We start from the raw sequence: 14051 nt of genomic DNA on the forward strand, positions 1-14051 counted from the left end.
CCTAAGCAGACCTAATGCTCTTGGGAAGCAGTCTTGTGCATGAGTCTACTTACAGAAATGCTGTCCAGGGAACTCCTTCTCTGATAATGCTTCTTAAAAGACACAGTTACCTGACTCAGCCAGCTCTGAAATGGAGACGCTGGACTGACCTACAGAAAATTCTTAGAAAAAAGTAGCAGTGATATAAATAAGACTACTTTCGTTACTCTGGTCCTTTCTTTCCTGTTGGTGACATTTCTTTACATCAGTAATTAATACTATGATTTTAATTATACGTAAGGGTAAGGAATACATGGAAACAAATGGTACAAGTGCCCATAATGTCAAGTGATACTTGTGTTCCCAGCTTACTCAAGCTCTTCCACCCATACACAGCAGACGAGCAGCTGTAGAGGAACGAGCTTTTTACTTTTTAAAATATAATTCAAACTGTATGTATGTTTGTGCAAGATGCATTTATTTATAGCACATTTCTAGCCTTCAGTTGTAACTGCTGAATGATATCATGTGTCTGTTTGTAAAAATATGTGGCTAAGAAAAGGAGAAATAACCTAGTCCTGACACCATCAGTGGGAAGAAAACAGGGCAGACAACTGAGAAACCCTATGGGTCTCAACTTGTAGACAAGCTCTCTGGAATCAAGGCTTCTGCTACACACGTTTCTGTAACATGACACATTCACTGACTAAACTGCCAAGTGGCTATGGACCATTGGTGCCACTGAAGGGCAAAACGTCATCTTCATTAGTCACTCCAGCTTCTGGAAATGGGCTTCAACAAGGAAGGGAAGTATCACCAGCTAAAGGTTTCAAGTATTACAATTCTAGCAGAAGTCTGCAAAATGCACAGAATCTAAATTCCTTTCCTCTGAAACAGAAGAAATCAGCACTATTATTCTTTTCTTACTGAGTCTAAGAAAGAGATTTAGGACCCAGATTCAGTGAAATATACCATAAACTTGCTAGAATAAAAACAGAATATTCAAGAAAATTAGCAGCCACAGATTATTTTCTTTTAGGAATGAGTGAACTCTCATTTCTTAAAAAACATAAAACATGGAAGCTCTAGGAATTGCCAAATGCTTGGACTAAAAGGTGTGAATAGACGGAAAAGTCTCCTAGATCTTCTACAAACCTGTCAAAATACTGATTGAGTAGAAATTTTATACATTCCCTTAAATACACTGGTCAAATATTTTTTCTATCAAACAATGCTTCAGGTATCCAGAAAACATTTCAATAAGCCTCACTGCTTTTAAAACTCATCAGGGGCTTGTGAGAGTAACAAAGTTCCCTGATCTAATTATTTTTTTCTGTGTTTTACAAAAGAGGAGTATGGGAAGCTGGACAGAGATAATAAAAAACCAAATCATACTAGGTTGCAGTCTTTGAAAATGAAAACCCTTAAGAATGGATCATCATTACAGCAACACAGTAGATATTTATGAAGCAAACAACATGCCATTATAAAATTGTAAAAGTTAATCTACTCAGTTTGCTGCCTAAATGCCAATAGTAGGTATGTGCAACAGCCTAACCAGTTTGCTCACACCTCTTCAGCCAGGAAAAGATAATCTGGTGGAATTTATAACAACTAAATAAAGATAAAGGGGTGTTTGTAAGTTGGCAATCCAATTGGAAGTAATTTTGAAGTAATGAATTTGCTGTTAGAGAAGAATAAAACAGCGACTGAAAACAGTAAGTACATTTCTTTTGAGCTACAGTAAGTAAAAGACCAGTGCTGAGTTAGGCCAGTGCCAAGTGCTGGTGCTTTCAGAGAAGACCTACCGTACCTCACCTTGAGAGAAACTCGGCTACATACAAGTGGATGGCTGAATTCCTGCAGTGCACAAGGCTGCCAGGACAGTTTTGATCATCCCAGACTATAACACAGCCACTGCTGAATTTAAAGTATCTAAAATGATAACCAAGACTTAGACAAAAGTGTTCCTCTCACTGTAACATGAAAACATTAACAGTTTTCTCAGGCTGAGAACTGTTCATCTGCTCTGTATAAGCTGCCATGAAGTATTACAATACTGTCTGATAATAGCTGACAAATTTCCTGCTTCTTCCAGTTAAGCAGAGCCTTATTTCATATGGGCACCATTTCATACATTGCATATTGGTTACATTAAGAGGTTTCCACATTTTTTAAACAAAACCTGCTTCTAAAAAGAGAACTATTATGGTGCTGCAAGAGGTGGTGACTCTGTCAAGCTTGTATCACTTTTTGTCAACTACTGTAAGCTCCCAGTGCTAACATTTTTCAGCTCATGAGGTTCTGTGACAGCTTGCACTGACCTCTGCCCACAGAACAGTTTTACTGTGCAATATTAGTGCACAGAGGCATTTCTCCAGTCTGGTCTTCCTAGTTATCAATTTTGCTTACACTACAAAAAGAACTGTCTACACAGTCGAAACTGGTCAGTGATCTAATAGGTTATTTATAAATATGGCATATCCACTGTCTCCTGCAGGGTGCTTATATAATTAAAGGCTTTTGACTTCCTATCATTGCACTGCAGATATTGTGCTCCTGCTTTCTGCTGGACACTGGACATTCTCAGCCACAGCACATGCATGGGACAACAATCTGGTGCTCTGGGTTCAAGCACTACAAATCTGCAGCAGAGTTGTTACTTAGCTGTTGATGATCCACTTCCCTACCTCCATCTCCCATTCTATTTGCAAAGCAGGGTCCTGCAAAATCTTCCTGATAAGAAGTACAAGTCATTTATATATAACTGAGAAACAGACTAGTGAAAGATTGTTTACTTGCAACTGTACTATGGACAGGATCAGGCTGTAGCTCTGCGCTCAGCTCACCAATGGCAACAAACTCTCCAGGACAAGGGAAAAAGCTATAGCATTTGCTCATGAGATGGATTAATTGACAAAGGTATTACTGACCCTCCTAATGGCCCTTTTCAGAAGTGTACTTAAGTACTGAACCTAGATGCTGTTCAGTTAGCCTCCAATTACTTTGCACATGAGCACAGGAACTACTCAGGAATCAATTAAATATTCTTTAAAGATGTACTGTTCTGCAAAATTGCAGTAGTTGCAATTGCAATGCTGTTACATTTTCCTTTCTCTCAAGAGGTACACAAAGAAAATAAAATACAATGAATGGCACAGTGCAGGGGGCTAAATATGAATGTAGTGGAACTGATTAGACACAATACATTTCTGCAGCAATAACCTGAACAATTCTGTAGCATTGCTGCAGAGGTTTGGTTTGGCTGATATACTGACAAGTAGCTATTCAGTATTGTGGGCACCTACAGCTTACGTATATCAGTCAAAGTTACGCTTGATTTAAATTACTCTCCACTATCACACAGCTCCATTGAGCACTGTTTTTCTGCATCTCTATTTTCTGAAACAGTGAAGTTGTACTCATTTCAAGCTCATGATTAACAGTGTTTAGCATCTACAGACAATGAAAGCAAGGGATTTACATGTATGAATCCTAAATTGTTTGTTTTGTTTACAATTTACCCTCCAATATGGATTTGAGATTTGTGGATGTTTTCTTGTGATTTCTGCTTCTGGAAAAATCTGGGAATTCAAAGAGAGAGGTGTTTTTCTATATACATAGCTCTGACAGAAGACTCCCAGGAGCACACTGTGGTTCTAAATAGCAGATAAATTTATTCAGGATATAGTGGATCCTTCATTTTCTCTTTTCAGAGTTATGGTCCTGCTAAAATTCTAGTAAACACGGATTTTTCCATTAGCATAGCCTACAATAATTTAATTTAATGATAGTAAAAGCAGGCACATAAAAATATTATAAAATCCTTCCAAATGTTTTAAACAAATAATTTATCAACATTAAAAAACCCTGCAAGAGTAGCTCAATGGACCGTTACTATAGAATGACTGTTGTGCTACCTGTTCTGCTACGGACTAGCATCCTCCTTGGAAGAGAGAATTTGGATGAAGAAATTGGAACAGGTTGCTACTGAAATTGCAAAAATGTTTTTATCTGGCCAGAGTTTTATTTTCTTGATTAATAGCCCCTCAATAGCAATGCTCAGCTACTTGAAATTTCATAACCGCAAAGGTAAGATTAAATGTAACATCACCTTTTAATATTAAATGTAACATCACTGTTTAATATTAAATGTATCCCTGTTTTTATCATCCCTTTGTAGAATAAATTGAAAGCCCTCATAGATCTTACCAAAGTGACACTGTGAATTTATGAGGCAGTCTTGCTCTGTCATTGATATTTCATCATTTAACTTCTGGAAGAAACAGTACATCTACAAGCTACTACATGATGAATTCCATTCAAGTCACTGTATGGGAGCAGAAGATTTTTTTTGTCTGATGCTGTTTCTCATTGAATATTTGATTCCTCTAGGCTCTTCTTCCCATGTGCAGAAAAATCCCACATCACAGTAACAAGGAAGAGAGTAAGACAAGCACTTCAACAACAGTTTCTCGGGGATTAATATCTGCAAGAGGTGGTGACTAGAAAGAACCGTATTTCCAGTTCACTGTAAAGGTAATACAGGTATTCTTCAAGTCAAGAAACATATGTGCTTAAAGCTTTCAATGTTTTCAGTCTCGTTGTTCTTACCTTTCTTTTGATGTCAATGAATTGAGAAAACATTAAGGACCAGTAGAATGACAATTCAACTATGTAGTAATAATGAAGGTCAGGCATCAGTGGCTGAAAGATGGAGGTGAGAAAAGGTTAATAGAGTCTAACTGAGATTACAGGCAGTTGAGGTCTATAGGAGACATGTTTAATCACAGAGGGATTACTGAATTATACATAAGCATCCTATGTAAGAAAAATAATGATGGTTGCCTCTTTCAAACTTTTATGGCTCTGGAAAAATAAAGCTCCCTAACCTACTCTCCTCTTACATTTTAATCTTGACAGTATTGTAATATCGTAATACCAAAAAATTATGATGTTGTCTGTTCAGAAGCTAGAACAAACTAAATTCTGAGTACTCCTAAGCCTGTTTTGAAAGATTACTTGGAACATCTTGCTGTACATCGGCAATGTGAGTTTAAAGCACAGGAAAATAAAGAACACTAGAGCAGATTAGAGAAAAGTAATGCTAGTATATAATCTCATCTGCTCATGATGAAAATACTGCGAACTTCAAACAGGGCTCTTTCTAATATAAAAACCTAATTTTAAAGAATTTAACCATTTTCCGGGAACATGTTAACATTCTGAAAGAAGAAAATAAAATAAATTTAACCAGGCATCTTGTTTGATACACAACATGGTTACACAGATGTTTAAAAGTAAAAGAAATTAAAATAACAAGACACAGGAAATTAAGCACAACCAAAACCAACCTGGTAACTTCAAAGAAGGTAACAAGTAGCACACATAGGCTGTTTAGCCCCCAGCCTACGAGCAACAGTCCTAGGGGCAACTCTAATTTCCATTGCACCTCCCTGCTAGTCAAGTCTTCCATGGCACAGGAGAAGCTCCTGAGGGCATGTCCTGATGGACTAGATGAGCCATCTCTAGGGCAGTTTGTACTGGGGCAACCATGCACCCAGGCAGGGGATGAGCTATTTCCATCGGCAAGAGGCATTTCACTTGCCTCTTTTATCCCTATTCCCTTTTTCAAACCAATTCTTTGCAGCTGAAAAACAGTCCTTGGGTGCTCAGTGAATACTCTGTGTGGGTTATTTAAATATAGACATAAGTGTATGCTTTATGAAAAATGTGTACACTCAAAATCAATCTTTTAGAGCCCTTTGTTGGGCCAATATAATCCTTTTCTGATTTAGTGAGACTGCTAGTAAGCTTTTAATTAGGTGCAATTAAAAAAAGGAAAGAGGATACAAGTTAGCAATGAACCGCGACTATTATTGCAAGAGAACTCACTGGGGAAAATTTCTAGTAAAACAATTAAGATTGTCGGCTGCTTTATTAACAATAGCATCAGTATTTCCAAAGTCATATATAATGATAATGTAGGGGGATTCTAAAGATATCATGGTTTCCCCCCATGAAAGCATCAACAGTGTAGGATTAATTTAGTTTAAATGTTAGGTTTAAGTTCTCCATAGACTTCAATGGGACCATTCTGTGCTTATGCATAAGCTGTTACCCAAATGATCCATTTCAGTATATCTACAGTAAGTCCAGCTGGATTTCTGCCATGCTGTGTTGAGTAACTTCCAATGGATTTGTAACAAATGAGATTAGAAATTTTGTCTAGTTAAGAAAAAAAAAAAAAAACAATCCACAAATTGAAAACCTAGTACTTAATCCCAATTAGTACCCAATAGGCATTTTTCTCTCCAAGACAATGATTTTGGTAATGACTTTTATTTGATGATGTGCTTTCTGTTGGACCCTCTCCACTAGCAGCATGATTTTAGATACAGTAAGTTTAGTTGCCATCCTCTAAAAGTTGTAACTAACTTTCTGAATGATCTCATTCTTCTGAGAAGTCTGGCAAATATATGTTCTTTAACCAGTAAGATTCACGGTCTTTCATCTAAGTAAATCTTTTCTTGCACATAATAACAAAAAATGAGTAGAAAATAGGACTGAAAGGCACCAGTGACTGCAGCCATATCAATTGCTCCTAAAATCTCTGAGGGATGAAGATTCAACACTTCCCCCATTTGGTTTCTTCTACAGCTTCCCTGATGTTATGCAGTTCACCTTCCAGTCCTTGGGTGTAATTTAAGTAATTATTCCTTCTTAGGCTAAATGACCAAATACCTTCAACTTTTCGCAAATCAACTTTTCTGGTCATTCTCGCTGAGCTACCTCCACTGAACTATTGCCAATAGGTATACGACCTTCAAGAACCCAGACTTAAACACAATTCTGATGTTCAGCCTGCCCAGGGCTGCTCACTGCCACAGGGAATTCATGTGTCTTTCAGACAATACTCTTCTTCATACTTTCCAGTCTGGCAATGACTTTTTTCCCCACCTCTCTGCCCTTCAGAAAAAAAAATAAAAATAAAAATAAAAATAATAAAAAAAAGCAGCACAATATGGCCTGGACAGGTTAGAATCCTTAAATTGGAAACTCTTTTCTGGGGCTTTTGGAATTCAATGTGAATTATATTTGGACAGCAGCTAGTAAAAGGTCTCAGTGATTCCTATCGAGACTTCTGGATGGTGAATTAAAAAAAAAAAAAAGAAAAAAAAAAGCATTTTAAAGAATCTCAGGTTTAGAACTAGAATTCACAGTAATTAAAAAAGCTACCTAAAGTTATCCTCAAAAGTTATTGAACATTTTAAAGTCATACTTGAAACATTTGTTACCTCTGATTTATAAAAAAAGAAAAAATTATACTTCACAACTTTAATCTCTTGTCGCCTCCTGTTATACAAAGGGTATTAAGGAAACATGTGGCTCTCAGCTTTCCCAAAAGGGTTTCCAAAGTCCATTCGTAGCCCATATACATGACAACACTTCTTCCTTGAAAGGGCTACCTTACTGTTATTAATAATAATAAAAGGGAGCATTTAATTAATTCACTGAACCTCACAACATCCATGTTGAAAGTTACCTCTATCAGACCAGGAGGCAAATGAGGCAGTGGTACAGCCAAGGCAAAGTTCAGGATTTACCTTTTCTGAAAAATACATTTAACCCTTTACAGCAGGTTGACTGCTCTGTTTAAATACATCCCGTACTTTAACAACTATGTCCAGTAGCACAAACTAACGAAAAGCACTGTTCAACCAGATAATGATAGATAAAAGTTCTACCCTTCTCTTTTCACTTGTCCTGCTCCTTCTTCCCCTGGCAGAAATAGTTTCTGGAGTTGTAGGGCCACAGTTAATCCTGGTGTTACTGCAGCACCTGCACGCTGTTGAAGCAACTGTGCTGCTGTTTAAGATGGCCAGAACTAGGACCTAGGAATTAAATATTCCTGGAACTAGTTAAAACCTTAGCAGTGCAGTAAGCAATAAATACACTGTTATTGTTCTTTGAAGACTGTTTTAAGTTAACCAAATTTCAAACTTGAGCAAAATTTTTTTGAGGACTGAAAGAAGGAATGAGTGCAGCAAGACACAACCTGAAAGGGCATTTTTACTTTAATGGTGCCATTCATCTCCTTAGTAAAGGAGGTAAATGACTTAAGTCCTTTCTTTGAAGTTAAGTTATATACTTTGACTTAGAACAGAAGAAAGGCTGATGCTTTTTGAAAATATGAAAATACAGACATGGCTGAAAATTAAAACCTGAAACCATTCTCAATTATCTCATTAATTTTACCTTCTTTCATTGTAAGCTACCATGAGGCCAGGACAGGATAGCCCCTATTTAAGTACCTAAAGGAGAAACCTACCTTCTCTCTTCAGTCTCCTCGTTAATCACAGCAACTGCTAGGGATGAAGTCTCACCCTGTATGCAGTATAATAACTATGAAAAGTATACTGGCTTTTCCCACCCCACTGAATCTGAGGTTTTGCTAAACTTTCAGCATCCTCAGAACTTTAAAAAATTACCATTCTACCACCATTGCAGATGTCTGCTTTCACCGTTAGATTTCTCAGAGCTGTTTTCAGATCCTGTGCTTGATTTCGAAACAGGTGTGACAGCTACATTCATCTTTCCCACCCTAAACTCTATCAAGATGTGGAGCATCTAGCAATGTTCTGAAATGCCGAGTAGCCCATTCATACTAACGTTATTGACACAAAGCTCCACTATAATAAAAACAGGGCTCTGCAGAGGTGTCATGTTTGTTTTTAGGCAGCACTGTAACTTTTACCTGATATGGATACCCGTTCCAGCACTGTCTGGTATTCCAGAGCCAGGGTGTCTGAGAAAGAAAGAAAGAAAGAAAAAAAAAAAAAGAGGTCTGTACACACCATTTTTGGCAACGTAAGTGTATATGGTTAATACAAGTGAAGGACAAAACTACAGGAACAGCTTAAAAATTGCAATTTTTATAGATGCTATGAAAACTAAATATATCAAGACTACTCCTCCACGTTTTACAGTATGAATCAGAGAAATCTGCCTGTTCACAGAGATTTTTGGTTGGTGCACCATGACCTTATCCGAATAGCTTTTGCAGGAGTGCAGGCTGAACATAATCAGCTTTGTGCTCAAGTGGTCAAATCGCACATTACCTTCTCAATAGCATGGGAAATCTTGGCCCTCAGCTGCTCAAATATTTCAAAGAACATCCCTTGCATGTGCTGTTACATATAAGCATCCTTCCATACAGGATCTATCCTTCATCCCAGCCACATCAGCTTTCCTGGCTGAAGACATCCAGAGATGACAGATCTTGCTATCACACAGAAAATACTCTGATATCTTAGGGCAACATGAAAGGTGCCAGAGACAAATTTATTGTAGCATGCATCGACAGACTCTTCAATTGCAAAAAGCTGAGCAAACTAAAAGACTTGGGTACATGTAGCTCTGTTATGCTTCCCGTGTGATTATTTCTCTTTCAATGCCCCAAGAGAGCCTTTTAAATCTTTTCTTGTAAGCAGGCTGTTTTTTTCAGAGTTCTGTAGTTTTTATCTCCTTTTCTGTGCAACTAAATGAACTTGGGATGGAAAATACAATATGGGCAAGCTCTTCTACACAACATACTCATCCATTAAGTATTTCCACATTGGATAATAAGAACATGACCAAATCACCAGCCACCAAGCAGCCACACTTCCCTTTCTGGGCATTAGCAGGAACAACTCCTTTCAGATATGTGTGTCTTGCAAAGCACAGCTGCATCTCAGGTACTGGCAGCACCTGGACTTTGAGAAGCACATGTCTACAGTACAAGTATCCATCCACTGGGTATCTCACTAGAAACATGAAAGAAAACTGTGGATTCAAGATCTTTCCACAACTCCTTTACATAACCTTAACTGCTCTACGTCCAAGTATAAAGGGGGCAGAACATCATTAGTAGGTCTCCTGGATTAAGGCACACGTACACTTAACAGCATTAAGTGCTTCCACTAGATTACATTTTTCCTAATAAATCCTCACTGCATGAAAGACGGTATTTTCCTGTTTTCACCATCAGGTGGAGCAGATCAGCTCAGACAAAGCATAACAACAAACCCATGCGAAATACAACGGGTGAGGTCAAACCAAATAAAATGAACACTAAGCAGAATGTTAAAGCCCCAGGCTGAGAATCAGGCTAGTAGAGTCTTTATAAGTAGGAAGTATTTGTACCATATCAAAAGACAGGATAAACGCTAGCCAGAATTATAGCCCATATCCCAACTCAAACTTAAGTTCTAATTGTGATTTGTCTTTCAGAAGTTCCTTAGAGCCTTTGCTGGTTAACGATGATGAAATATGATTAGTAAAGGCTCTTCCTAATTTTTTTAATGTGTCCCTCACATAGAAAATACAATAAAATAAAACTTACTCACCCATAACCCTCAGTGTTCCCAAAATGGAAAGGAATAATTCTTAGAGTAACCTGACAGTATACTAATATTTAAAGTAACAGACCTCCTAGAGTTTCTGATATGCCTCTTGCAAGGATGCTGTAAGAAGGCTACAAGTCCATCCAAACCTCTCCTTCTTTTTCTCAGGAATAATTATTTTATACAAGCAATCTATTTGTTCAAACATCTCCACAGTAGTTACAGTGCTAAGTGAGTTCTCATTTCACACAACAAAAAACCAGCCACAGCCCCTCTGCAAGCGTTACTAACACACAGAATCTAAAATATTTGTGCCTGACAGCTGCCTAAATTAGATCCATCCAAATATTGTAGGATAATTCATAGTTTTAGCCAGGTTTGAAAAGCTGTAACTGTCTTTCATATCAGATTCAACATGAGATAAGAGATGCTTCCTATCCAATGATTTTGCTACCTAAATTACAGGTGCTAGCAAAAAAGTGCATTTTTTTCTTTCAAATATTATGTCATCTTAAGGCATCTTCAGAGAGATGCCTGCTGTAGGAGCGTCAAATGCAGAGGTTTATGTGCAATTAAAATGCTGAATGTTAAATAAAATAGGCCTCCCTGGAGGAACCCAAACCCACAAGGCCTGAAAGGATACCACAAACTGGCAAGCAATATAATATAGGCATTAAGCCTCAAAGCCCAACGCACTGCAGAACATCTATCTCTTCTGAGCCACATAAGAAAGTCACACTGCCATGTCAAAACAAAATGTTTCTGAGTAGCTGTTTGCAAACGTAATGGATCCTATATGGGCAACAGTGGTGAACACAGCAGGCACCTACACCACGTCCTTACTCCTCTTTCCTTCCCTTGACTTGCCTTGGTATCTCTGAGTTGATTCTAACAGTTGTAGCGGCAAGGGACTTTGATCATGCTTGCCTCAGAGGATTTTAGGGAAGAGGCAGAGGAAGCTTGGTTTAAGCACAGCCTTCCCCTCTGACCTCCACAATGAACATAGTCCTAGACTGAACCTAACTTCTCCATGTAGACCATGGTTATAGTTGGAGCAAGAAGCATCTGATTTAGTCTTCTGTGAACCTCACAACTGTAGGATACTCTGTGCAGCCTGCAACAGGAACAAAAGAATCCTAAAAAAGCCCACACAGTCTGCAGTGTGACACCTAGACACACTGGGGAAGGGTGGATTAATCAGAAAGGACCTAATACCAGCATTTCAGGGCTCACCTGAGCCCCGCATGTGCCGACAGGGTATGTCTGTGAACCTCCTCATGCCAGGCAAGCTCATCGTCAAGCAAGCCCAGATCTTCCTGAAAAGTCCCACGATGGATGGGGAGAAAAGGTCAGTGACTTGGCACTGCAACAGATCCTTTTTTGATGAACATAAAAAGTGTGTTACTGTTTCCACTGCCTGTTGAATATCCAAATTTGCATTTTACTTCTTGTTCTTGGTATTATAATCTCTGAGGAAGGGAGGAACCTGAGTGGACTGGAGAAGAGAGGAAATACAACGATCCTGATAAGAAAAAGACATCCTTAAGCTGCAAACAGAATACTAGGAACTTCAGTACATTATGTTAGGCACAAAGCACCAGCCCTACAACACTGACACTCTCCCTTACAGAACATACAGGAGTTCAGAGGGAAACTTAAGCTGTACCACACTTCGATGCAGTGCCTAATCACTGCAGTACCAATGACAGAGGAGGATGATAAACAGCTGTTGAATCTGCCATCATTTACAGTATTTAGGAACAAATCACTATTATTTTCATTTTCTTACAGGATCATCTGTCAAAAGCTCCATCAAACCTCTCTCCAACACTGTGGTTAAAGGAAGTAATTTTAAAGAACTCCTTCAGAAATGAAACTTCTCTTGAGACAAGGGAATGACTACAGATTTGCGAAAAAATTAAAGAACAAACAATCTGAGATGTCTGCCAGCTTAGCCAGAAGCCTCGGGTTGTTTTGCATCCATTGTGCCATTCACTTATCTTTAGAGAAAGCTTCTTTCTTTAGAGAAAGTGGGCCCTGGCTTTCAGAAGCCCCAAAGCAATGAAAATCTGCATGTCTTGCTCAAAGTGCTGCTAGTGCCTAGTATGTGAAAGGTCAGTTATGATAGTAAATGGAAGGAAAAAAAAAGTAGTACAAAGAAAAATCTTCTATTTGTAATCTGTTTCCTAGACAGCTGATTTGGCTGAAAGGTATTTTTGGGTGTATTTTGTCAGGGAGGCAACAGACGCACCTGATGAAGTATTATTTTAAAATAACACGGTAAATTCTGGTTCATCATACAGTAATAAAAATAAACAAGAATACTCTCTCATCCATATGTACCCAGCAGAACCCCCTGAGTACAGGAAACACACAAAGGCCACAGGCTAGGTTCTCAAAGAGACAGATGAGAACCATGTATGTCACAAGCAAGTACTGTCAGCAAGGCAGCCATCAGATGTGTGTGTATCAGATGTAAGCAAATTCCATGCACATTTTATAAAATCAGCTTGTATCTGTGATTATAAATATATACACATGTAGGTCACATAAATTTACAAAATAACTGCTTTTGGGCAGCTAAAGTTAATTCCACAGCTCGTCTCACTGCAAGTCACTGTATTGGCAACTGAGTCATTTTTTCCTTGTACCCAGCACAACTAGAAACCCCAGTATGCAAGCTGTACCCACAAGCACTGGTGTTGCTTTGCCCCTGAAGTGTGAGTCTGTAGCTAAATAAGAGGTGTCCAAAAAAATGAATATAGCATTGCTGGCACTCATTTTTTCTTTTTGTAGTCCATAAACCTGAAATAAGCAACATACTGTAGAAATACTTCCAGAAGTACACCACTAAGCCTCATAACAGCAAAACCCAGCTCTCCACAGAGCGGCTTCTGCCCTAGCAGTATGCAATATTAGAGCTGTTATGCACCTGATGTACTCCTGACCACATGGGCACGTTGTAACTCCCAAAGGGGTTCTTCTTAAATTCCCAGTTAAGTAAGAAAAATCTTTAGACTTTTCCAGCAGCTAAAGAAATACAATCTTCCTACTGTTTTCATCAGAATATAGCATGTAAAAATCCAGGAACATCACGATGGAATTCCCGTATCTCACAAAAACCTATTTATGCTCAAAACCACATTTCAAACCAAAATGAGGCACCCTCAGTCCAAAAAAAATCTTTTAAGTTGGTTTTGAAATTAAAAAACTTTTGACCCTGTAAAACAAAACCAGCACAATACAGAAATCCTGAGCATTCACTGTGTATATGCTCACTACTCTGCAATCTGAAAAGGCCAAGATTTTATCTGACTCAGTTAATATATATTTGGATACAGCTTTACATAATTTGTCTCTGACAGCTACAAGCAATATTAAGTGAAACAGAAATTAGCACTATTAATTAAAGTCAAGATAATACATACTTTTGGCAAAGTTTTAGCCACCTCATTTATTTTGGGTTGATACATGCAAAGATGTCTCAGGGCATTTGTATCTCTACTTTGATCAAGCTAGAGCAGGTCCTTGCTCTTCATGGAAACAAGCGGTACAACTGAGGCCAGAAGATTTCCTCTTGATTAGAGTTTACTTGGCCCCTCAAAAGCTTTGTGCAATTTGTTCTTATCCCTAGACCTAACATTTGCTGTCTGATATACACATATGACATACACATACTCTTTC

General features: G+C 38.2%; 1 protein-coding gene across 1 annotated transcript in view; it reads right to left on the reverse strand.

The window, feature by feature from the left end:
• LOC104527401 (ceramide synthase 6) overlaps positions 1 to 14051 on the reverse strand; it is a gene marked incomplete at its 5' end in the record, with an annotated part of 63081 nt that overhangs the window by 5816 nt on the left and 43214 nt on the right. The window contains 2 exons of the mRNA XM_010171116.1: positions 4594 to 4686; positions 8738 to 8788. Coding sequence (XP_010169418.1) covers positions 4594 to 4686; positions 8738 to 8788 — 144 coding nt within the window. The remainder of the gene's footprint in view (positions 1 to 4593; positions 4687 to 8737; positions 8789 to 14051) is intronic.

This window comes from Antrostomus carolinensis, unplaced genomic scaffold, assembly GCF_000700745.2.
Source record: "Antrostomus carolinensis isolate BGI_N321 unplaced genomic scaffold, ASM70074v2 scaffold4087, whole genome shotgun sequence".
Taxonomy (NCBI): domain Eukaryota; kingdom Metazoa; phylum Chordata; class Aves; order Caprimulgiformes; family Caprimulgidae; genus Antrostomus; species Antrostomus carolinensis.